Source organism: Achroia grisella, unplaced genomic scaffold, assembly GCF_030625045.1.
Source record: "Achroia grisella isolate CSIRO2021 unplaced genomic scaffold, CSIRO_AGI_Agris_v1 utg807, whole genome shotgun sequence".
Classification (NCBI taxonomy): Eukaryota; Metazoa; Arthropoda; class Insecta; order Lepidoptera; family Pyralidae; genus Achroia; species Achroia grisella.
In genome coordinates, this window is record NW_026713028.1 from 1,235,163 (window position 1) to 1,262,683 (window position 27,521).

The 27,521-nt window shown below is 31.2% G+C and overlaps 2 protein-coding genes across 3 annotated transcripts in view; both read right to left on the reverse strand.

Annotated features, from left to right (window-relative positions):
* Positions 1-12,089, reverse strand: part of LOC131851767 (zinc finger C2HC domain-containing protein 1C) — a 39,623-nt gene extending 27,534 nt beyond the window's left edge. For both annotated transcript variants that reach the window (XM_059202313.1, XM_059202312.1), the window contains exon 1: positions 11,564-12,089. In XM_059202313.1, the coding sequence (XP_059058296.1) occupies positions 11,564-11,602 (39 nt within the window). In that variant the 5' untranslated portion in view covers positions 11,603-12,089. The remainder of the gene's footprint in view (positions 1-11,563) is intronic.
* A 7,552-nt stretch (positions 12,090-19,641) lies between these two features.
* The window catches only part of LOC131851774 (uncharacterized), a 79,178-nt gene continuing 71,298 nt past the window's right edge, over positions 19,642-27,521 (reverse strand). The window contains exons 8-9 of the mRNA XM_059202323.1: positions 21,182-21,358; positions 19,642-20,039 (exon numbers count right to left, since the gene is read on the reverse strand). Coding sequence (XP_059058306.1) covers positions 19,828-20,039; positions 21,182-21,358 — 389 coding nt within the window. The 3' untranslated portion in view covers positions 19,642-19,827. The remainder of the gene's footprint in view (positions 20,040-21,181; positions 21,359-27,521) is intronic.

The following is a 27,521-nucleotide window of genomic DNA, read 5'->3' on the forward strand; positions in this document are numbered from 1 at the left end:
TTTTGTTCTGTTTATATTTTGTTGCATTTTGTTTACGTTTATCATTTTGCACCGCCAACAATTATTCTCTGCAAAACCTATGGTTGCCTGGTAAAAAATGCCGCATGGTATTTATCCGCCAAATGTACTGTACTATATATTCTATTGTGTGCATTGAAGTTAAATAAATAAATATATCAAAGTATTCATTACATCACTAGATCCTTGCATGTTTAGTATTTAGCGTGAGAACTGAACAAATCGAATGCATTTGTGTCAAGCGTGTAGGTATGTACGAGGCAATCGATAAACATAAATCAATATTATTAACATTGTAAATATAGAACACTACTCTCGGTTTCTGATAAGTTAAGTGCTATTTTAATAAATTTTATCAATGCGAAAGTTACTTTATTTGGTTTTGTATTCACACCTAATGGCATAACCAGTTGTCATAAAATATAACATATAAGCAGTATTTGGGATGAAAAATGACAGACACTATTGTTAATTATTCATTCATTTTGAACAATTTTTCCCACATATGTACGTAAAATATTGAATAAGAATAACCCTAGACAATTCACGCAGCTCCATCTTGTTCCAAACTAAGAATAGCTTGTGTTATGGGTACCAGAAACCGATATAAACTAAACTACACTAATTAAAAACTTAAGCATACATATATACATAGAAGGGAAGAATTCCATTCTCGTTAAAGATTTTATAAAGTCCCACAAACCATAATGTTTATTCTCATAAAAGTTCTGTAAAAAGATCTTCAAAAATTCTCATAAAAATTAATGACCTTTTTCATAATAAACTTTATTGATGCTATACTTTGCAACAGTAAACCTGTATTCATTATGTGAATACCTTTTAGGCTTTTATATATTACGATATTTGCTCGACAAACAGGCGTGCTGTGGAGTAATTGGGTTAGGTCACTTATCATAATAAACGCGTTTCGGGCGCGTCGCACTAATGGAGTGGATTGCTTTGGCATAATTAGCTAATTGGAATTCGCTGTTAGCAGCTCTAGGTATTCTTTATTTGGTTGTTGATTGCATTTAACATTTCTTATGCAAGTACAATCGCTACTTCATCCGTTATTTGGAGATAAAGGATACCTCTATCAGAGATACTTCATATAAACGGATGGATTTTTACTAAACCGATTTTTACTCTATTAAGACACACACAGTACTTTTTATGATAAAGAGACAATTTCATAGATTACAAGACTAAACTGTGTAAGGAGTACAGACATACATGCTGTCTGTCCTTAACATGTCATATATTCTTTGATTTTACAATTTCCAACACAATCTTCGGGATACAACCTACATATATATATATATATATATATTTACAAGAAAATCATTATAATTCGTTCAGTCATTCAGTCGTGAAAATGTGACAAACTTAGCTTCTTAGCATTTATAATATTAGTAAGTATAAAATATCTATGCATATTTTTATTAGTTAATGCGTATTTGAACCACTTTCAGAAAGAAATAGGTTCTCATATACTCTCGGCTCGGCTTCTCATATACTAGCCGAGTAATACTTCTGTAATACCAATCTTATTTTATTCAGTCTTACATAATTTCTGTATATATATTAGCAAGTTATCGTACTTGCCGTATCTGAAAACAGTATTATGCGCACTTTAATTAAATAGAAAATATTTAATTGTATAATAAACATGTTCTAAAAATCCAACATACAACAAAACCACATACACGTATGAGAATGTTTATACTCTATAATTATTTACATTTTAATTTCTGTGGCTGCCGTATCATTACGGTCTGCCACGGTACACGGACAGACAAATTATCTGTATGCTGTTCACTCATCGTTACACAAGACAATACTGTGACAATACAAAACTGTTGGTAAATGCAGGAAAATGTGGTGACAACCTTGTTATTGACCGGTAACATGGTAACGGAAAGGAATGATCTCATATGGGTTGTTTATGAATTTGCGTGGTAATTTGTACCTACTTGTATTAATACCTTTTATGACGCTTAAGACTTTGTTTGTTTAGTCGAACGCGATAATCTGTGGATTTTTTTTATAATTGTAACAATTTTTAGCTATTAGCGTAACTCGATAAATATCCATCGGCTATCAATTTATTGAGGAAAGCTATGGGCTATATAACATTACGATAAAAGCAATAAAAAATATTGCAGAAACGGGAAAAATTTACTCCTTGTGTTAGGTTTGTGGATAAAACAAGGCACAACCAACCTTATAAAACTAGAATCCTCGCTCTTATGGGAAACAGACGAAAGTGCACGGTTTAGCTACTTCTGAATATCCATAATATATTATACATATTCAATATCCATATAACGTAAACTGTATTAAAGTTTATATGACATATTAAATTTAATACAGTTCACGTATGATTATATTTGAAAACTTGAGTGTTTATTAAAATTGGTATAGTAAATGGATATTGCTGTATAGTGCAGTGCACATGGAATGTATACTGTCATAATGCACAAAATAAAATAGGATAAATGGTAAAGACAGCACTATGGTCTTCACTAAGGATATGAGAAGCGCATAGTACACCTGATGCTTTGTAATTCCTGAGGACAATGCCTGCGTATGTTTTGTAGATAAGGTCACGGCCACAACTCTCTGGTAAGGCTTTTTGATCTATTGTCGGCCAGATTTGAAATTTTAGATGTAAGTTAGCCAACGACGCTCTCAATGATAAGATAATGAAATATGAAATATCATTGTCCTGTAATTAATGTTTTATAATAATGAATTATAATGGAATAGTGCACCCGCTTGTGCTAACAGTTTACGATGACGGGACACCAGTGTAAGATGATAAGATGGATACCACAATAGATTCCAAGAGAACCGCCCGGAGTTCAACTTAACGTAGCACATTGCTAGCAATGTATTATATGTTATTAGTCCACATTACTAACAATCCCCTTCCCATTGCAATTAAGGTTATGTACAGACGTTCATACTTTACAGGTTATTTATAGGCCACTAATCATAATGGTTGCCTCTTTTGTAACCGGTGCGCAGTGTTCAGGGCATCGATCTCAAAGGAACAGGGGCATCTTGTGAAGTGGCTGTGTAATTTATTATACTTTTCTAAGAGCCCGCAGATTTATTAAATCGATCACTTTTATCAGATTATCGTGTTGATACTTTGTTCTATATATAGACAGTAGCCGAGTTCCTATAATTTTTTAAATTCTTATTCATAATCGATAGATTGAATTTTCGAAGTGAACCAAATTTAAATAAATTCAATTCTAAATCTTTATTACACGAATATTATTAGAATATAACTCTACCTAGGTAAATATTAATATATTGAGAATGGACATTTGACCCAACGCCTTCTAATCCTAAGCTAAGCAGAGTTTGCGATAACGCAAACTCTGCTTACAGCCATAAGGCTGTACAAATGGTTTCTGTCATGGACAACTGATGCTTTTTTTTGTAAATATATTCATAAAAACACCTAGACAAACAATCACAATTGTTTGTGCCGTGCGAGGAATCAAACCCTCAACAATCAGAAGTAAAACGGCATGCTATATAGCTACACCACAGTGGCCGTCAATTAAAATCCTAAAAGATAACCTCAAATAAAACACTTTAAATACTTTAATTTTTTTAGACGTATAGAAATATATAACGTACTTTGGACGAAACTCGGCGTGTGCTAACTGGAAACCAGATTGAACTTTTTCGAAACGTTTAAGATTTCCTTGCCCATATCCGCGTAGGTGGGGACATTGCTATCTTAATCAGCATCTCGACCACTCACCCGCCACCCACCAGTCGTCCCACCATCAGGGTACGTTTTAGGATACAGGACCTCGATGTTGCCATTTCGAATAATATATGAAACTGCTCGTAAATGTTTTCTTATTTATTGGTGCAATGATTTATGGATCCGCTAAAGTCGACTTTAAAATTTATTGTATATATGCATGATCATGTTGTTTGTTAATTACTAGCGGGTAGCTAGTAAGTAAATTAAGCCCCGGCATCGTACGGGTGTACATGTATTATACATAAACCTTTCTCTTGAATCACTCTAACTATTTCTACAAACTGCATTAAAATCCGTTGTGTAGTTTAAAAGATATAAGTGAACAGACAGCGACTTCATTTTATACTAAGTAAAAATTAAATTTATTTATTATATTTACGATTAGATGAGTCCACGACTTCTTGCATGTATAATTTATGTGTTTATGATTTATCGATTAAAATGAAACAGTTATAAAATTTTAAATGAAGATCACAACAATACAGTGAAAATAACATACACATTTCTAAGGCATTTCTGAGATTAGCACGCACAAACACACTCACTAAATGACACAATTCTAACAATAATTGTTTTGGGTTCTACTTCAGGAGTGGACATTTTATTACACCTTGGGTTACATTATTGAAGTAGTAAAGATCTCATTTTTTTATTAAATATAACCTATGTTACTTTAGGATAATATAATATTCTAACAGCAAAAAAATTTCGAAATCGGTCTAGTAGTTTGAGTTTATTCGTTAGAAAAACACATATCTATCCACTTTATAATATTAATGCTATATAATTAATTAAACATATCCTAAATTAGTAAAAATGTAAAGTTCGTGTAAAATAAATGTAAAATTATTGAAACATAGCAATAAACTGCGCTCATAAATCATGTGTCAATAGATACAACTAATTATATATGGAACTTAGATTTTTACTAATGGATACTTATAAATAAAAATATCAAACTTGACTCAGCAAATATATTTTAAATGTAAATATTTGAGATGTTTTTTATAATTTATTATCTACCTATTAAAGAAATTACATATTAGTACACTGACAATAATAAATCTTACAAAATTAATAAAATTATAGAATATTAAAATCTCATAAGTGAAGTGTCAAAATTGATACGTTTACAATCCATTATTCGTTTTAAATTCCCACATCTTTAACTCTACAAGGATATGAATTGGGAAAGAGAAGAAACAAATCGACATCTAGCAACAGTACATTTGTATTTTATTATACAGTATGTAATACACCACACTAATATGTATTTATTAAACATAAAAGCAAACAACTACTACCAATTCGGTGAAACATTAGCATTAACATGAATAAACCCTGCCAATTTCTGAAAACCGTTGAAATGCGTTAGTTCTAGCAGTTATCGCGTAACACACCTTTAAAATATAGTATCGAATTCCGAATATCCTGGTTTTGGTTGTCGGTTGAAATTTAAAACAATATTTTATAGTAATATCGATTTCTAAACATCCGCAATTTTTTCCCGAAGCAGACTTTGTACAAATAAAAAGATGAATATCTCAGTCACCTCTTTCATTTTTCAAATGCTTTGTATATACGTTTCGGATAAAAGGTTAAATCAAAGGATAAATGGCATCACATCACCTCGTAAGAGCAATGCATGAGTTGGTCATATGATAACATGAAATCTGTAAAGCTGTTGATATACAGAGAGACAATTATCAGTTACCATAGAGTGGGGTGCAGATGTTCAATTAACATAAAAATATCATATAAGTTGTTCTACATATGCAATTGTACTATATTAACATTTTAAACTATATACATACTACATTCTTCACAACACACTTCGTGTTGGGGAGGGTAAGCAGACGGAGGACAGAGAGAACAGGTAAACAGAGTAAATGGAAAATTTATGGCAATTATCACTATTTTAACAATATTTTCTCACAAAATATCGAAACCCAAATTCAACTTTGATGAAATAATGCAATATTTCTTCTACTATTGCATTATTTCTTCTATGCTTTACATTAATATTTTATGACATTATTACATACGTATAAACATTCATATGATATAATCAAAACAATAAATATTAAATATACATATATGTACTCGTACATATATGTAAAACAACCGTTCTGAATCAGGCAATAAAAATCGAAAATAATAACTAAACCACCATCTAAAAATCTTTTGTATTTGATATCGCACCTGTAGAGTTAGGTTTTTTGTATGATCTTCAGACTATTATAAAGCTAGCCGCCTTAGTTGCTCTTTACAGCAGAGAACACAAACTCGCAGGAGGACTAATGGAGTATCTGAGTATGGCCAACTTCTGTCTTATGGACACTTTATTTAGTGTGAAGGCTATTTATTTTGAACATCTGCTGAGGCCGTCTTAGTTTTAATCCTCATGGGAATGGGAAACAGGATCGATAGGAGAGGATTCAGTAAAGTATGGGCAGAATGTCCGTCTTTACTTAATCGTAATCAAGGACTATGCTGTCTCTAATATAGCTATGAACAGTTAATACGTTTAGCTAGTATTTTATAGTATTCTAGGTACATTTATATCATGACATGCATAAAGAATTGAAGATAGGTTTATAGGTCGACAGGTCGATCGATTATTGCCGCCCTAGGGTGTCGCCTAATAGCCGTTAAACAAATAGCTTTCTATTGACGCTTACATAATTTTAGTAATAGTCTGGTAAAATACATTCGTGTGAACCTAAAACTAGAGTTTTAATACGAGCAAATACGTCAGCTTATGATTTCTATACTGTAGCGAAACCCGGATACTATTTTTGCATGTAAAAATAAACGAAACAATAGCAATGAATAAAATAGACTAAGTTTTAAACGAGTACTTACTCGAATATTACTCGAGTATAAACTACTTTATAGTGACATAAAAACTATTTTTTTCGAAGTACTCTAATGCTGTTGGCCGCAACTGACACCAAACGATAGAATAAAATCTACTACTACTGTTACTATTTTCAAATTCACAGTTTTTAGCTAAAAGTAAAGAGTATACTTCCACTTGTACTTACATAAAAAAAAGTTTGTCTGTCTGACTGTTCTTGAGAATCGGTTGGACCTTATTTGAAACGATTTTCAGCCGCTAGTTAATATTATAAGAAATAACTTAGGCTACTTTTATTTTAGTTTTTTTTTTATAAAATTGAAATTACACGCAAAGTCCCAGGTAACAGCTAGTTAGTATTCTAATAGATTGAATATTCCTTTATTTTACCACTTTTGATAAATAAGTAGGTATGTTTATATTTATTCGTGTCAGTTTTAATAAAAAAACTTTTAAAAGTACTATAACGTGACAAACTTACGTGATCGTATTGTTCGTGCTTACTTTGGAAGAGTCTGGGCTAGGCTGGGCTATAATTATAAAATGTTTTATGTCTCAAATAACCACGCACTCCTCCATATATATGTAAAGTAGGTATTTATATAAAATTTGACCAGTGCGTGACTAATTGTGTCAAATATGGGCGTTATTAGTACAGAAAATTAGAAATATCTAGAACTCGTTTGTTTTTCTACCATTAATGTAGCGCTGGTGTTATAATCAATAAAAGTTATATAAATAACTGTTTTTTTAAAGTTATATATAACTTTCTTTGACAATTCACAGCGCCACCTAGTCCCAAACTAAGCAGAGCTTGTATTATGGGTATTAGACAACTGATATAAATACTTAGACACATTTTGTCATGTTTTCTATAAAATACCAATTATTAATACAAACAATAATACTCACGAATAGAATTATTTGTATTGTACGAGATTTTTGAATTTATGTTTGTCTGTCTATCTGTTTGTCTTTGCGAATCTGTGAAACGGCTGCACCGTTTTTCACTCGCAGATAGATAATGCTATAAGGAGTAACTTAAGCTTAGAATAACTTTCATTTCAGAAAAAATATAGATAAATTATTATTTATTTTCATAAATAAAACTTTCATTACACGCAGAGTAAGTCACGGGTAACAGCAAGTATATAATAAATATTGCCGAAACCCTGCACAAACTAAGATTAACGTATACTAATTATTGTTAGATGACTACTAACTTTTTAACTCGCAAATATTTTGCGAAAACTAGGTTACGAATCTGCACTCACTTTTATTGCTAAACTTTAATGTAAATAAGTACCAATATTTGGCGATAACATTCTTTAATATTTGGCTTATGACCAGTACAGTTATCGGTCTGATAAAAATACACAAATGGGGACACAGTATGTACACATCAATATTTTGTTAGTGAAATGTACAAAGAGATTTACTACCATATTGCGCGAAACTGTTATAAATATTTATTCTGCCGAACGAATAGCACTTTCAAATTATTGTATGTATTTCCCTTACTTAAAATGGAGCATTTTCAACACGATTTTAAATAAACATTTTTCAATTCCAAATTAAGTGATTTATCAATCGGGATATTTCATTCCTTTACATTCCGACATTATCATAAAAGAGTGTGAAGAAGTACATTTTGTACCTTAGAAATTTAGATATAATTAGGGTATAGTATATTTATATAGGGATAAAGGGTTTCTTTATCTATATACTCTTTACTGCACCAGGAAAATTACATTAATTAAAATTAAGAGCGTACAAACGGCGGTTCTGCCGCTTATGCAATCTCTCCCAGACAACCTTTGGGTAGAGGAGAAAAGGCAAAAAGGGTTCTATTTTCACTGGAATAACGTACATAAATAACTAATAGTGAGAAATTTTCTAAATCTTTCTCAATTTTGGTACATTGATGCCGGAGTTGACATTGCTTTAATTTTTTTAATTATTTTAACGAGATTGGGTTTTGTCACATAGCAAAACCCGGTCACGTTAAAATATTAATACACATAGACAAATTAAGTAACAGTATAAAAAAACGTTCTGAAATATTTTATCATAGATTATGAAACACAAAGTGTGTCGAATATGTAATCTACGTAATGGTTCGGAAATTGTTTTAGTGTCTTTGATTATGCCGTTCACATGTAGGGCATGAGGTTTGTTACCTGCCCTCATGGACAGTTGTGAAGCTATTGAACGAGTGTAACTGGGACAAATATATCAGAATTGGGGTAAATTGTGGAGGCAGCGCATCGACTTTTTTAATTTTATAAATGGCAACGATATAAACTATTAGGTTTCCTCTACTTGCCATGTTAAGATAATTATATATCTTATTATTAATATAAACGCGAAAGTTTGTGAGTATGGATGGATGTTTGTTACTCTTTCACGCAAAAACTACTGAGCGGATTTTGATAAAATTTACAGTAATGTAGCTTATACATCAGAATAACATATAGGCTATAAATTTCACGCGGCTGAACATAATAAATAGCCACGTTATCTGAATCCGATAAAGATTGATGTCGGGCTCGGTAGTATGACAGTTTAGTACACCGCTTTACATCTGATGGTCGCGGTTTCGATTCCTCGCACGGTGCAAACATTTGTACTCATGAGTCATGATTAATTGTATTAGCATGGATGTTTTCTATGTATATTATGTATGAATTTAATGTCTAAATATTTATATCTAGTACCCATAACACAAGGTTTGCTTTGTCTGTCATCTAGTCACAGTGGGACTAGATGGTGCTGTGTTAATTGTCCAGAATTATTTGTTTATTTATTTATTCAATAAGACGCACAAACACTGATTGTTAAATTTGAATAACTAAGCATGAATTTAAAATTATAAAAAACTTTTTGGATTTTGATAATTAATGTTTTTTTAATATTTTTTTTTTGTTAAGCACACCCAATTGTAGTTTTGGTATGAAAATGTATGTATTATAAAATGATTTTGCAACACTTCACATTTCTCAAAACAGAATAAACAAAAACTGTATGCATCTGCCTATTTGCATGCTGTTTTCTAAGGCTTGTAATGAACGCAATGGTTTTGATATTGGTTTCACTGTCATTACAGAGGATTTGTCTGTAATACATGCCTACTATACTATGCCTGAGAATATTTGTTTATGCACAGGATTTTTATAATGTTTAAACATAGCCACCTAAATAAGTAAACAATATTAACTAAATGGTTTTAAAAAGAAAATCATGTTGATTTTTTGCCAGTTCTTCTCAATTGAATCTAGAGACTGAAATGGAGAGTAGGAAACAAATATGAATGCAAGAAACTTAATGTTTATAAGAAATAGAAATAAAAATAATGATATTCAAATAAACTTAATATAAGTTTTTTATTCTACCACAGTGTAAGCCCTTTTGTCGTTTAATACCTCTTAATTTTATTATAAGCGGCAATTGTAACAGTTAATAATTTGCGACAAATATAATTTTTATTATCATTCCGAATGGAGATTTATCACAAGAAGAATGCGTGTAAGAATGAAAACTTGTGTGTTCGTATGCGACCTATAGCATAGTACATACACATACATAGTACTATATGAAAAAATATTTTAAATTTAATTTCATTTAATATTGTTTATATTGCTACATTTATATTCCTACAACTCGTGGCCTGCCACGGATCGTTAGTACGCGAATAAAAATAATAATGCGATAAGTTACAAATGTTCATACATATGTGTAACTATACATGTGTAACTACCTAGTTTGATCTTATTATTAGGAATGTTCCACGTCAAGAGGAAACGGTTGGCAACCTTGAACCCAACGAACTGAGCCCTCCGCTGAGCGCTGAGCTTACGGCTCGCGACGGCAGCGAAATTAATCACAAATTCACAATGCGATAGCATTTCTATATAGGCGTTTCGAGAATGTTATAATTAATAGCTTTTGATGAAAGCACTTGTTTCCAGTTACAATACAATATTTTTAGTTAATCCAAGCCTCTTTTAATCAACTCCGATGTCTATTCTTCTTGCCTGAATTTGCATAGAAATTTTAATTTATTTAATAATAATTTTATATTATCATACATGTCAAGCTCATTCGAGTTTATACGTATAAAGATTATTTGTCATATATTACTGATAAAAAAGATGGAAATTGTTACCATTTTGTACTTGGTGTGAGGGCAGATTTGATATTCGTGTTATTGAAAAATTAACCTTATTCCATTAATAAATGGCATGATTATTAAACCACAAATTTAGAGAACATTTTATCATATTTAAAAGTAATCATTATTTATGATGATCGAATGTTGGTCGACTCTTTGATACAAGTTTGTTTGAATCATTTTAAACCTTTTTTTTTGTTCTTGTTTTCTGTGTATCCCAATGGCAGGAAGCGACGTTTGTTTGATACTCCTTGTATAACTTAATTATTGCTAAATATTGTTTGAAATTTTGTTCATTAAAACTGTAAATTATATCGTCGTTAATTTAATTTCTATTTATATATTATTTTTATTAATAATTTAAGAAAAATGCTCTATTTATGTATTCTATCGACAAAAATAGTGAATACACAGGTTCAAGAAAATGTTCTAAAGATACATTTTTATAACCGGTAAGTACCTACCTACTTATGTACTTAATTTATCTAGCATGCCCATTTTGTGGACATCGTATTTTTACAGCGGTCGCTGTTGCATTATCATCAAAGCTGTATAAACTCTACATAGGCACATAATTTCTTAGAATTCATTCAACCTATGTTTAGTCATAAGTGATTTCATAAATGAATGAGTATTTATGGTCTCAATTATAATTAGTCTTGATATTTTTATACTATTTTCAATATATAATTTAGTAATAATATACTATATATTAACTTACCTGCATTTGCAGAAGTCTGGAGCCCCCGTTTTTATCCATCTCTCAATTTGACACAAGAATTTCTTAAAGTAACGTGGAAGACTATTTTTTTAGTTTATATTGTCCCTATATATTTATTTGGAATGTAATTTATTGCGCCAAATTTATCAATCCACATTCAAAAATAAATTAAATAGATTTACTACATGAGATTTTATTCAATAATGTAAACACATCAATCACAAAATTTGACACAAAATTGTTACGGCCGTTTGTCATTCAAATGTAACTTTTCCCGCGGAAATTTTTCAAAATCAGAACATATCACAGTCTATGGTTATTTGAGTTATAAACTTTAGTTTTAATGCAAACAGGAGTATAAAATAATGACTATTTAGTTTTTATTTACTTTTTTTTATTAGCCGTGCACTGAAGTGAATATTATACCGATTAAACAAGTCAACGGTCGCCAAGCGACTCAGCTGTTGCGCGGGACGCGGTTCACCGAGAGTTGGCGGGGCGTACAGCCTGCATGACTGTACGGTGAGTAATCGACAACTGGCTGGCTGCACCTACACGGCTGGTAGACCTAGACAATTACGATTTTGCCGCTGCAAATTTGGAAGTATTGCGATTTCGAACTGTAATATGAATAGCTTATGGCAACCAGTTACTCAATTTAGCGCGCTAAAATTTTGGATTAAATGTCAGACCGACTGAATCTTTGCACTTAAGTTAAGGAAAAACTGTGTTTATGAAATGGTAATATGTACGACTGGAGTGCTATATTTAGTTTACAATATAAATATTTAAACAAATTTCAAACCCGCATCCATAATTCAGTGAAAGCGATGTTATCGGCATGTAGCCTTTTTAACTTGAATTGTAGGTAACGAGAAAGTAACATACTCGTAGCAGCCTAGGCCGAGCTCATTTATTAAAAATTATTTTTATATGAATTCTTTGACTGTATTCATTTCGGTGCAATTCGTATCGAGCTATACCGATTTAGACTTTGTCAAGTCGTTTACGTGGGTGCTCAGTGTCACCTATTTTAGCAGCCGTGCAGCATACTCTGTAAGCCATGATTCGGTTGAAGAGCGTCAGGTTAAGACGTCATTTTAGTCCTCTAGAATGGCAACACTAGAGTGTTATTACAGGCGTCTTATGATAATAGTGCTGTTCATGTATATAGGCGAGGGTTACCACTTACCACCAGGTAGGCTATCAGTTTATTTGCCATTCCATTACAGATTTTTTTTTTATATACCAAAATATCTTATGATACATCGTTTATATAGGACTCCAGAAACACCAGAAGTGTCACGTGCGCGTTGCCGACCCTTAAGAAACCTTAATACACTCTTTTCGAAAAACCCCATGCGGTTGTCTCTGGAGAAAACCTCGGCAGAGGTAGTTCGTTCAACAATTTTAGTAAAAACGGGAGGAAGCTCCGCTGAAACCGCACTGTTGGAGATAATTCTCATAGCACGTCTTTAAACCCCGTCAAAAGGACCTAACTGGTATCCAAGTGTCCCTGCCCATAGACGAAGGCAGTAGTCCATATTGTGCCAATTTGTGACTTATCTATATAAAAGGAGTCTCTGGTCTGCAATGAAGTACCGCTTCGCTCTATTGAGCATTCCGAGTTTTTTCGATGCCAGCGTGAACTTTTCTGCGAAGTGACTAAGGAACTCAACTGTAGTAGAGATGTTGACACCGAGGATACTAATACCCTTAGATAGATGATGATGGACGTGTTCTGTATATAGACATGTCTATCTGTATGTGTTCTATCTGCTGGTAAGTGGGAAATTTATACACAATCTACCTCTATAAAACAGCATTTCATGTGGAAATGCTGTTTTGAAAGCTGTGTTTGTCTATTAAGTTTACAAAATTGATCCTTTTATTGACACTGGTTGATAAATTTTTTTTGAGGAAAAAAAAACACCATAAACTACACACAATGGGTGTTTATTTAAAAAAATTACATACAAACATTCATTATCTGTAATGTGTCACTATCTCATGTGAATCATAACGTACATAACATTGTACACACGACGTCGACTAGCTACACACGACTACTCGACTTATTTGTCAAATTGTCCACAAATCAACTAACACTACTATGTACGTTAGTTGAGGGTACAGTGCACTGGTACTGTGAATTTCTACGTAATTGCAATTGGCGGGAAAAAGTTGATAAATTGTCTATGACAAAACAGTATTTTTAAATCACATGAACAGCGCAGTAGACTGCTCTGTTCATGTGATATAAAAATCTTTTAGCTTATATATCTATTTTATAAATTGCATAATATGTAAAAAAAGTATAAATTAATAAAAAATATAAGAATGAAAATAATTGTGTTCGAAGTTTAAATTTAAATTAAATAAATTGACTGTCATTGAATGCTGCTTTATGATCGTGTAATAGATACAAAGAGTATACACAGTAATCATAGAGGTAGTAGTGATGTTACTAGTGTAAGATCCTATTACTGATATATTATTTGTGGTTTGGTTAATCTATTTTATTTAAAAATATACCATTTGTTAATAATTACTCCACACAATTTAATGTTATAATGAGACTTCCGATTACACTCCGTATATATTTTTTTATTCAATTATAACCTAATATTATTTATAATTCAAAGCTTAATACAAACTACACTACATTTTATAAATAACGAATTGAAATTATCCATTACACGCATCTATTAATAATATTCCGATGTTTTATCCCATTCCAAAGTGTCTCATTAGTACATTAAAAATAAAAAAATTATAGTGCATTGGCTCTATACACTAAAATTTTCTTATAGTTTCATTTGGTAGTAATAATAATAGTAGTTTCTAGTAGGTAATAATAAGTAGTTTCGTTATTATTTCTGTTAAAACTTGTATTTTTTTCAATAACAGTTGTTTTATTTAATTGTCATAATTTTAATCACTATTTGATAAAATAAAGCCACAATACCAGTGACCGTAATTTCATATCCACGTTTTTATTCTATTTGTCAGAACGTAATAAGAAATAGTTATTTTAAATATTCATATGGATTTTTCTGGAAATACAATCGATCAAGAGAATTTGTGAACTTGATCGAATTTTATTTTATTTGTTTGAGCAATTCCGACAAATAGATCAAAATACGTGTGATTATAAACATAATTCTCTGAACAAGCATTCACAAAATTATGATAATATCCTCGTCAGAATCAATAAAAAACGAACACGATAATTAATCATTAAAATTAAACATGCAAGCATTTCCTTACAAAAATATGTCATCTCGACGAATCCAGCGTCCACAATATTATTGCTGCCTAATATTAATTATAAATTAATTTGATCAACATAACAATCCAAGGATAAAGAGAAGAATGTATTAGGTTTATTAGTAGTAAATCTAAAGTTTCTAAGAACAACAATGCTAACTTTGCTTTTACGTGGTTTTTCAGCTTGTATACTTTTGACCATAGACTAGAAGTCCTCAGATTATTATGTCGATATCTTTAAAAATAAAAAAACTTATAAACACGTAATTTATAATATTACTATTATTTTTGTACCCGTAACATTTTATAATTAAAAATAATAGGAAAAATTGAATTAATGTAACGTAAATATAAATAACTACAAAATACATAAACAACAAGAAACTATCAAGTAAAATATTCTACGGGTATAATAATATGGCAGTTATTATATAAATAACAATTCTAAGAACAATAATTGTTTAAAATAATTATTATTTATATAAAATATCATCTATTTAAACTATACCCTTTACAAATTCTTATGGCGCCATCTTGAATATAAACTTTTTAATAAAATAATATTTAAAATGCGTTTAAAAATTGTCGAAATTATTGGATACCACCAACAATTCAATATTCTCTTTCAAAAAACCAATCTCAATTTTTCAAATGTAGTACCTTCATAAAGGTAACCATTTCCATTAAAAATTATAATAATTACACTAATATAGGGATTACACCGTAATACGTAATTAATTACTACGACATGTATTAGCTACATTGCAAGATTTAATAATAAAACATTTATTAAATTCAATTCTATGAACACATAGGGGTATAAAACAAATATTACAACAATATATTAAATTATTAAGGTACTTACGGTAAAACTCAAATACATCATTAAACAGATTATATAACATAGAAGATGTAAATGTAGATATTATTTATCTGTATCTTAGATATCACATCCCTTAAGGGATCTTTGTGGAACCAATGATAAATATGTAGACGATTAAATTTAATATTCAAGATGACCTTTAATATTAAAGAGTATTTCTTAACGAAGTCTCGCAACGTCTGACTTTACTGTCAGTGTTCAAAAACAAACAATTTTCAGTACATTTAAATGATTACTCTATAGTATTCTGATAGTACTCTAGTAGCGAATATTTACTGCAATATTGAAAATTTATAATATAAATAAATTTAGAAGTTACTGTTACCGAAGAATTGGATTTCGTTGGTAGAATTATATTTGAAAAAACACGAAACAAATGGGAAACTAATTGAATAGTATATTTTAAAAAACATGGCCAAAAATTAGTTATAATTAAACATTTAAAATACCAATTTGGCCGATTAGGTATATTAATATACCTATTTATAATAAAAATGTTAAATATAGAAAAAAAATAATCGACATCAATTTACATGTAGGTAACATAAGTAGTCTATGGTAAAAGTTTAGAACACTTTTTCGGTAATCATATGGTTACGTTGAAAAGTTTATTTTTTTCCAAATTGACAGATTATTCAGACGTTGCGACTCTTTAAGTTATTCCTTCCAAAATAAAAACTTGCAATGTAGCCTGTCTCGCGGGGCCCGGGTTCTATATCTTAATGACCATGCAAGGTACACACAACACGGGTATCAGGTAATAATAACGTTAGGCAGTCTTTGGGTAGGTCGGAAGATTTTATAGCATCTATATATATATATTTATTAATTGTACTAATTTACAATACCACACCTAAATATATTGACTCTATGCCAAACGTTGGTTACAATACTGGGCGTTGAAAGATCTTTTAGAAATAATTAGCGTTAATATTGTTCTTTTATTTCACACATTTCATATATAAAATACAAGTCCGATATTGCTCGTATTACACAATATAAAATATATATTAATAGAATAAGCGAACACATTGTAAATACAAGCTTCTATAAAACTGTGCTGTGGACCATTATAAAAAATCTGTTTGCGGTTTAGAAGAATAACGTACATAACAGTGAAATCTCTTTTTTGTACAGATACTTCTTCTAAATCTCGGACAGCAAATTTATTTTACATTATATAGAAATTATTACAGTATCGTACATTTTATTTTTATTAAGTTCCCAAGGTTCGGCAATTTTGATCGCCATGATGACGGGTAAATCGTATATTATTGACAACTTGTCTGTATATTGTATTTGAAATCACATGTTACATATATTTCTTTGACTATTTTAACAAAATAAATTAAATACATAATGACTTTTAAATATTTTAGTTCATTAATTTATATAATTAATGTAAATATTTTTCATATTTGATTGAGTAAAAACAACGTTTATCGGCATCTTTATTCCTAAAAGATATTTCATTTTTTATGGAGTTTTTTTTTTTCAATTCAGACGAATATTTCTCTACCGACCACATTCACTACATACTAACACCGAGTTGAGTATCTTACGTCTAAAATACGAATCATTCACGATTTTACGAGTATATATAATAATTTCTCTGTCGTAATTGGTGTCAATGTGGGGTCAAGCGTGTGTCGCTTATTTTAGGGCAAAACACTTACGCTCCATTTTGTATTATCACTATCCTTTTGTGACGTACATACAGATACAGTATCTTATATATGCATCTTAGGATACTATTCTTTGGAAAGAATAATGATACTTACAATTTCATGTATTTAACTTACAATTATATATATTCGAAATTGCTTCCAAAAGTAGTATTAAAAACAAAATATTTTTTTCAGTTTTTAGATGCTTATGGTATGTATTTTGGATACAATTAAAACCATATGGCTGACGATTTGTACTTTGATAATTATTTTAATTACTAACTTATCTTAAACAATATTTTTTTTGGAAAATATTAATATTTCTTGATCCAAAATACGACAAATTAAGAACGCAAATTTATCTTAATTTATATTATTATTATTTAATTTCGTATTTATCTTTTTTATACAAAATAGAAGTGTATGTATTTTGCCTTATTTAAATGCATCGCGCTTTGCGCAGTAGATACAATTTCTCAAAAATATAAAGGACAATTGATAAGAATATAAGCATATACCCTGAAAGTGTCGAGTAAATGATTCGAAAATTTGTTTTGCATAAAGACATCATTTTCAAATTCAGATAAAATATGTCAAAATGTAACAAAACAATAATTTATTGTTATTTTCACTTCTCAATTAGCTAACTTGACATTAATAGAACCGTAATATACCATTGAAAACGTTGTCGTTTACCAATTTACTATCCCAGCAAATAAAAAAAGTATAGTTTGTTAGTTCAATTTCCATAATATTTTTCCGCGATACATTTAGAAAAATAAATCAACCACTCAAAAAAATAGAAATATAGCTTTTAAGTATGTAGTACAATTATTAGCATTTCTTTTTACTGGTATGAACGAGTAAATAAATATAACTAAAGAATAATAAAGAAATACTTTAAAGAGGTTCTATTATTATCAAGTTTTTATTAGCAGAAAAAGTTTCGTATCAAATATACCTTTAAAATAACGGGCAACAGTGAGTATAGATAAGACAGAAGAAATCGTAGTTGTTATCTCCAATCGGTTGACCATTTGCTAACACTAATCTAAGCTGTATAGGCCGTACAACTTCAAGATCTAAACGGATTTATGGCTACACACATTGTTTCTATGACACACATACAGTTACTACAGAGCATGCAACTATTAATGTATTGAGTTTTGAATTCTAATTCTTAAAGTTCATTTTCGATTGCAGTGTAGAATGATCTTACTGAAAGACTGGCAACTTTTATATTCCTTTTTCAAATTAAAAAGATAATTACATTAATTTATTACTACTATTACAGCCATTTTGAAACGTGATTATAAATATTTGGCACTTATACAAAATAAACAATGGAAATGAAATTTTAAAGAATCATTATTTTAATTATAACTACAAATTAATTATCTAATAAATAATTAAACAATATTCAATATTTCTAATAATTAATCAGAAGTATTAAAATTTGTTTATGTATGGTTGCCAGACTTTGGTGATAGATTAGTGTCAACGTAGATCTATTGAGTTGTACGGGTTGTGCCCCTAGTACTATCCTCAATCTACTGACAAAATACAAAATTCATAAGATGGGTTGTTTCCACATTCATATATACTTCATCATAATTGGCACATCATATTATCGTGACCAGCACAATATCCATCCTCTAATATTGAGCAACGAATCGTCCGTGAATGATGATTAAACATCAGTAAATTTTATTGAAAAAGAACAAAATCAAGACTGTAGATTCTACTCGTCTAGACATTTTATTGCATTCCAATCGTGTAATAAAGTTATCTTATAGAAATACAAAGAAAAAATATATTATCTCTTTCGCTAACAAATAAAATAGTTTTGGTTCAATGCACAAGAAACTTACATAAAGTTGGTATATTTCAAATAAAGCTGTACAAAACATTATACACTGTGTAAAACTCTTAAATACTCGCCTAAAGTAAAACTGTTAACTTAGAGTAATTTAAGTTTACAATGCAATAAACTATTTTTTATCAATGTATTTTAAATGTAGATTATATTATTAATTCGAAATAACGTTGAGTAGAATCGACAGTTTGACAATGTAATTCGTTAAAGACCACTATGTGCTGATTTGAATAGAGATTCTATGTATTAAATCTGAGCGAACTATGAAATAATTCATTTAATTTGCCGGTACAAATTGTAATTAAATTTTACATACAATTCGAAATTAATTTGCGTTAAAATTAACTGAACGCAATGCAGTTTGGTTCGTGAGAATTAATTACGTTTAAATAGTAATTGGATGTATAGTTCTGTTTGCACAGGCTTCTATATTTGCTCAGATTGCTGTTTAACAACAAATTGTCTGTTGTAATCCCATATTCAAGTTTGTACATACAATGTTCACTTTCCAAATCAGCACGTAATGTAAAATGAACTGAAAGTTTAATACGGTAAGTGTTAATATGGTTTACATCATGAAATCTCCGCAATCGACACCGAAGTCCCAGTCGTCTGATGTGCCGGCAGTGTCGTCGTACTCAGCCAATGCCTGATCGTAAACTGATGCCTCGTATGCTGTCACTCCATCCAGCATGGAACAAGCTTGGGAGACGTTGGTATGATGCATAATTGGCATAGCGTGGAGCGTGAAGTCTTCGCCTTCTTGTGACCAGGTCAGGCCTGGAAGTATGAAATGAAAAATATTAATTGTACATTAATATGTAAATTCAGATTACCTAATCAGAGGCAATATCAACTTTTTTTATTTATTAATATGAAATGGTGCACCCGTTTGAAACAATAGTATACGCTGGTTATTTATACTGATTAGACTTTAATTTTTCTTCCACATTCTAAATAGTTCACTTAACATATGAACTTTTGAATAATCATATATATTTTTTTCGAAACTCGCACTACAAAACCACGGAAGGACTTATGGAACAGCTGAAAACTAACTCCTTCCTCATGGATAAGATTTTAGTCTTAGGGCACAGGTACAGGCAGTAATTACGATCCCTGTTTGAATTGGATGGCGTTTCGATTGGAGGGGTTAAATTCCAGTATGTAGTGGATATTTAAATGCCGCTTCATCACTGATGCCGTAGAGTGTAGTGGGGATGATAGGCTAGTCTATATAGATGATGACTAGTGGAATATGATAGTATAAACCCGTCGTGTCGAATTATTTATATATTAGATAACTGACATAGTAGCAATTACTAGAAATGAGAGCCTTATCGTTTCCAATACTAACAATCCCGTTTCCCCGACATTATCAACTATCGAGGATGGGATGAACGTAACTTTGACATGTTCACATCTCGCTGGGAATATTTGAATGCAAATGTCATTGCCCGATTATTCCATATGGGGTCAGTCAGAGGCATTGTGAACTCTATTTGCTTTATACGTTCTACATATTACGTCATGATCGGGTAAACCGTGATCATGACGGTTGAAACTCTGGCGAAATATCAGGAACTCAATAAAAACAAATAAAACGTAGTAAGTGTATACGTGTGTATCCTGTGGTTTTTCCTAATTTATATATAAATAAAGTCCACGTCAAATTTGAAACAGTATGTATTTACTTTACGGTGAACAAAACACTTGACATGCCCACATAACAAGAGTTTACGGGATCTCAGATTCTATTAGTTATCTGTGTTTCCATCATTGGAGAATTAGTCAAGAATATAAATTGATACAAATTTTTGTGTCGTCCAGATTTGAACTCACGACCTTTGGGCCACTTTAGGGTGAAAGCAAACCATTAGTCCAAGTCACATGCTAGCGTAACTTTAAAAAATATTACTTACGTCCGCTCCAAACGCCGTTGGGCAATGTGACCCATCCCCAACCCTGGCCCCATGCCAGTTCGTGGCCGAGCTGGCCAGCCAACGGAACCTGCCTCTTTATGACTGCGACCAGCCCTCGGCCATCCAGTGCGCCGATTGTGTTCCGACCGTTCCTGGAGTACACCTCTGAAGACGTAGCTGGGAAAATTAATATTGAATAGTTGTTAGATTTTTTAATACCTGGACGACAGAGTTTTCTCGATATTGTATAATTATGAAAAAATAAATGTATTTAAATATTATTTTATACAAAAAACTAACTCAAAATACAGACTTTCATTATGTAAAAAGCACAGAGTACTTTATAAAAACCATCGACTACAAACATTACAGACAAATTCGACCAAGAATAATATCCAGAAATACTACAATTTTTAATTGAGTTTGCTATCAATTTTTCAGATGAAATTTAGAATTCCTTTTGAGTGACTATGTAAGTTATTCCAGTTAACTGTACACACGAGTACAAAATACTTTTGTTAGTATAAGTATTTATGTAATTACTATGCATTATAGATTAAGCAATATAAAATAAACATCCGTTAGTTGTCACGCAGGGATGATAAAAGGCTTATCAATGCGTGATGTTAAACAGTATTATAGGATTAAAGCTATTTACAAGCCCTTTAGTAGTATACCTTATTTACCCTAGGTTCATATGTAAAAAAAAAACAATTACATGTAGAAATGCAGAATAACAGATTAAAAAAAATATTTCTTACATATGTAACGGGAATTCAGTTCAGTATAATAGTACTAAATACAAATATAGTACTAAATATAAGTAATTCTACCACTCCTGCTGTGGGTGGGATTGTTAAACAAAAAAAGTTTCATAAGAAAGCGGTTAAACTGCTTTCGGATAGAGAATTGTAAAATCGGTTCTCCCTGTTTACATCGTAAAAAACAGGCCTGAAGACTGAAAGGTCAAGCAAAATATTTAACAACTTTCTATCTGTGTTAAGAACACAAAGTTTTTACACTTGCCACAATGTACCTACTATCTGGAAACTTAACTCTCTAAATTTAACACTCGCTCCCCTAAATTAATAATATACAGCAATTTTAAACCGATAATAAGGTACGAAATCACAGACAAATTATTCATCATGCAAGAAGATACAACTCCAGAGCAGTCGCTCAAGCCTTATTAAACATCCATTGGCTAATAACGCCTGCCTGGAATCTTGTTAGCAATTTTTCAGTATTAAATTTTAAAATTATAACACAAGTAGGCACTTATTGATATATAAGAAAATTAACAAACTCCTTATTAAGAACCCAGTTAATTAATAAAGAAGGATGGTGGGGGAGACAAAGACTAAAACTCATAACTTTTCCGCCATTGTTGGTGGCATATGGTAGCCATGATGTATACGATGATACGTCAAACTGCAAATAAACAGCTGTTCGAATCCAGTTTTGATTGAGATAAATTATAAGATATTAAGAATATCTGTAATATATAACGAATTGTGATAATGATCAATTCGCTTAATTGTTTAGTTACATATAATTCGGGTTTTTCATTGTTTTTGTACAGTTTTCTTCTTTCATTTGATTTGAATTTGATCTTTGTATTTGAAATTAAGGATGAATACCGTTGAATTCATCCGAAATTTGAACATTAAACTGTATTACCGTAATAAAGTACTTTTCTTATTTGAAAATAATTAGATCTGAGTTATATTGATTCTTTTCAATCCAGACTACATCTGAACTAACGGTAAATTTGACTTATAATAAGTGGACAGCAATGAATAAAGATACCTATTTTGGATTCATTTTGTCGATATAATTTTCTGTATAACTCTCAATTTACTCAGACTTTGTATTGTATACTAACTTTTGTTGCATTGATGTTATTGTCATTCCTATAGGGTTTACTTTAAAAAAATGTTATAGCAGCTGTTGAATTGACTTTGCTAATTCTTACACACACAAACATCACTAATGCAGAATATAATACTGCATTAGTGATGTTTGTGGTTTGTAATAAATAATTGTGGTTAACGGTGTTGGTGATATAGTACGATAATTATTAATTAAGCAATTAATAATTATCAGTATGTATATACAGAATGTACATACTATTTGTTCACCTAAATAAAAAAAATACAGATATTTATAATCAAATAGATTATTAGTACTCCTAAAGAACTTTTTGGTAATGCACTTAGAATTGAGAACTTAATCGACACAAAAAATTACACAGGACATTCGAAATTTTTAAAACAGTAATAATAAACTATTGGACTACGACTCTCTCATAGCAGAAATTTCGATGTCAGTTTGTTTAGATATTTACCCTTATTTCTGAGATGGTGCCACTATTTTAACAAGACATAGTAAAAGGTTGGACAGATTATACCCAAGGCACCACTGCGGTAAATGTCTTGTGCTAACATACAACCTGTGGTGTTCAAATTGTGGCTCCCTAATGAATGCTTTGTGTACTTATGAATCTTGCTGTGAATGATTCAGTGTGATTTTGGCCATTCGAATATCTCTGTGTAGTAGTAATTGGCTTATTGCTTTCTTAAAATTATTAAGATTCAATAATCGGTGCAATTTGATAACGAATTCTGATGTAATCTGTAAAAACATTGATATTTTTAATTTAAAATTTAATTTCTGTTGTTTTAATGGTTTGTATTGCCCATAGTTATATCCTTGTGAAATTAAAAAGAAATTATCAAATAAGTTTTTCTCGCCAAAATAACAATAAAAAAATAACTCTACATAACACACACAGCGCTATTTAGTCAAATTAAGCAGGAATTAACCAATGTATTCTGGATTGAAAACACAAGTATATTTTTTGTCAAAACATAGGTACACAATGTATAATTTTAAAGAACACCTAGATAAATACAACAATTATAATCATGAATACAAATGTTTGTATTGCGCGAGGATCGAACCTGCGAGCATTCCATTTTCAAGCAGTATTCTAAACCGTTATCAACCGAAGACATCATAATTAGAACAGTAACAGAATGTAGAACTAAGTTTATAGCTGTACAGGTCTTTTCTATAACAAAACCTTTTAACTTTTAAAAGAGAAAATAACCTTTTTGGACCCAGCCCAATCCCCATCGAGGGGCGAGCACGAGTGACCGACTTTACAAACTTGTAATGCGCAAGCCGTGTCGCTCCGTGACCTGCCAAACAACCCTGCTATGTGTCTACAACACGTGTAATGTAAGGAATACCTTTGTAGGTAGATCCCCCTAACAAAAGATAAGGAAAATTCGCAAATCCTTGCGAGGTGGGAAGTAGAAAATATCACGCTGATTTCTGAAAGTTTATGTAACTGGAATGGGAAACAAGACGATGGCTTACCTGATGGTAAGTGGTATCATCACCTATATATAATTATGAACAATAACATAGACATCAGGTCATCATGAGATCCCCGTGGTACATTATTCTAGTCCTACAGAATGGCAACGCCTTGTAATTCACTTTAATAAATTAAGTCACCAATCAACGCAAAATTAAAAGTACAATACAAGATGCTTGCCGACCTGATGAATAACTGAAACAGAGTTACCCACCCACACAGACGACTTTATACAAAGTATACTTCGTTAAGATTATTATACTAATTCTCATGAGAAGGAAACCTACATTTAATCCACATATCTAATTATCTGTTGTAGTTATAAAAAAATAACACTAGTTCACACAAAAAGGTAATATTGTAAGTTCTATATTAAATACTAAAACCATAATGAGGTTAAATTATGGATGTTTGTATGGATGGTTAATTTCCGGTACTACGGCTTTGCATTCGATATTGCGCTGGATAGCCCATTCATAGAGAAACCAATATATATATATATTATTGTAAGTCACGTTAACCAATAGTAGAGCATCTGCAATGAAAAATGTCACCATCGACACGGAATTTGTACCCACATGTTGTAACCTAAGTGGCCTCGGACAGTGCGGTTTCAGAGGAGCGTCCCGCGTACACTTATATTGCGGAATTAATTACCTACCGAGGTTTTTCTCTAGAGATTACAGTGTGGGGTTTTTCAAGAAGGGTATAATTAAGATTTCTTAAGGGTCGACAACGCGCACGTGACTTCCCTGGTGTTTGAAGCATCCATAGGCTAAGGTAACCATTTACGTATGAGTCATAATTATTTTTGATAGCCACTATAGAGGTATAAAAAAATTGCAAAAATGGCGAAAATTTGACGAAGACAAAGCACGGGTCAGCTAATATACATATAATGCAGATTTTACATACTTTGACCTCGGTCAGAACACTTTTAAGATGTTTGATCAATATTAAGAAATGGCAAACATGTTGGCGGTCACCTTATTGGGAAGTAGGTAGTCATTGCAAACATAAACAATTGCAATTACCATGGACATCGCATACTGAGAAGCCGAGGGCGTCCTTTGTGCGTTATAATTTCCGTGAACAAAGGTATTATGGCTCTTGTATACGTGATTCCAGTGGCTTTATTACCCTTCAGACACGCAACAACGCCTCACCGCAGAAATAGGGAAGATGTGCTCAGAATTCCTTCCGCCCAACAAGTACTGTATGATTATTTTCTTCTATTATTGAGCCATTGAAAGGTGTTTTAGACCTGTAGCACTACGACCTACGGAGATCTATTGTGCTCGCTCTGTTTTAAAGTTCGCTACCTAGACCCTTCAATAAATAATAAAAGGGCAATAATTGAAGAATATTCTTACAGGAGCGACGGTTTTTATATCTTCAGGATAGAGTGTATCCTTTCCAACGTAGATATTTCATTTATACATGAGTTAACTACAACCATAAGATGTGTAGTGGTGTTTCTTCTTCATCTAGATAAAATCTGCAGAACTTTGTTAAACATAGGCATAAGTTTGACATGTGTTTATTTAATTTGTAGTGTCCAGTTAGGATCCTAGTCACAATACTTACAGATATTGTTTTACTCAATAGCAGTACTCTATTAAGGATTGATTTGAGTTGCCCGATATTACAGTTTTAGTATATGCTAATCCTGTCATTTTATGCCAATGAATGAATGATCATAGAACTGGATCAATATAGTTTATCTATCGTGCATTATTGAACTTATATATCTTCTTTATTTTTTTATATTATTTATGTTTGCATAATTCACATTAAACTACATTAACTAAAAAAGTAGAAAATTTTATGATTGATGACGTGATTTTAACTCTATTTAAAACTTTTAAGTAAATTTCACAAGATTTATCATTTTTGAGTTAATGCAATTTATTATTGAGTTGATTGCGGCATATAATGAAATTGTAAAATCATGACAAGGGGAAAATTATCTAGTTGTGTATTATGGTTTCACGTAACTGCTGAAGAATTTGGCGAACTAACATAACATTTTCATGGATTACGTTGTTAAATAGTCGTCAAGACGTCTGTCAAAAGTATCCTCCAGAAACGTGAAATAATTTATTTTGTGAATATTTTTCGACCCACCTAACCCACTTTTTTAAATAATTAATTAATAAAGTAATAGATATCTTTATTTTGAGTTTTTATTATTAGTTATCCTCATGTTGTATATTTTCACTTCCTCGTACATCTCTAACTATCTTGTAATAATCTGGGTTTAAAGTACCGGATGTAGTTTTGATGGGTCAAATTATTACTTGATATTAGCGACGATCCAATTTCTATGATAATAGCGACTTGTATACATAATACATCGAATGCCACAGTTTACATAAAGCCATTTCCGATGAATATGGATTTTGGTATTGTCTCAATGTTTGTCACAAATTTATGCGAGGTTTAATTTCGCTCGGCGTTGATACGCGTTACCGTCTAATTTACATATATTTCAGATATGCCAAGAGGGTTGCGTTATTATGTGTTCTAAAATTGGGCGGACATGAAATGCTAAACATTCCCTGTAATTTTGTTATCTGTTTGTGGCAGCGGGGAAGGATTAAGTTTGAGAATTAGAATGGCTTGTTTATTAAAATATAGAAGCGAAGTGTGGATTGAGATGCAATAAGTATTAAAGTTTGATTAATATTTTAACGCTGAAAATTTATTTGTTAAATCAATAATTGTAATAAACTGTATTGTCAACAATGACATATAATAGTTACATGTAATGAATTCAAAGTTATTCTCATCTGAATTAGATAGCAGAACATATCCGTAGGGAGGATGATAAGAAAAAATTACGTGCACAAGTGGCAAAACAACTTAAATTTTGGAAAGTCCGCAATTTTCCAGGTCGCTAGTTGCATAGGAGAGCATATAGTATAAGAAAGGTTCTTAAAGCAGTCTATGTTG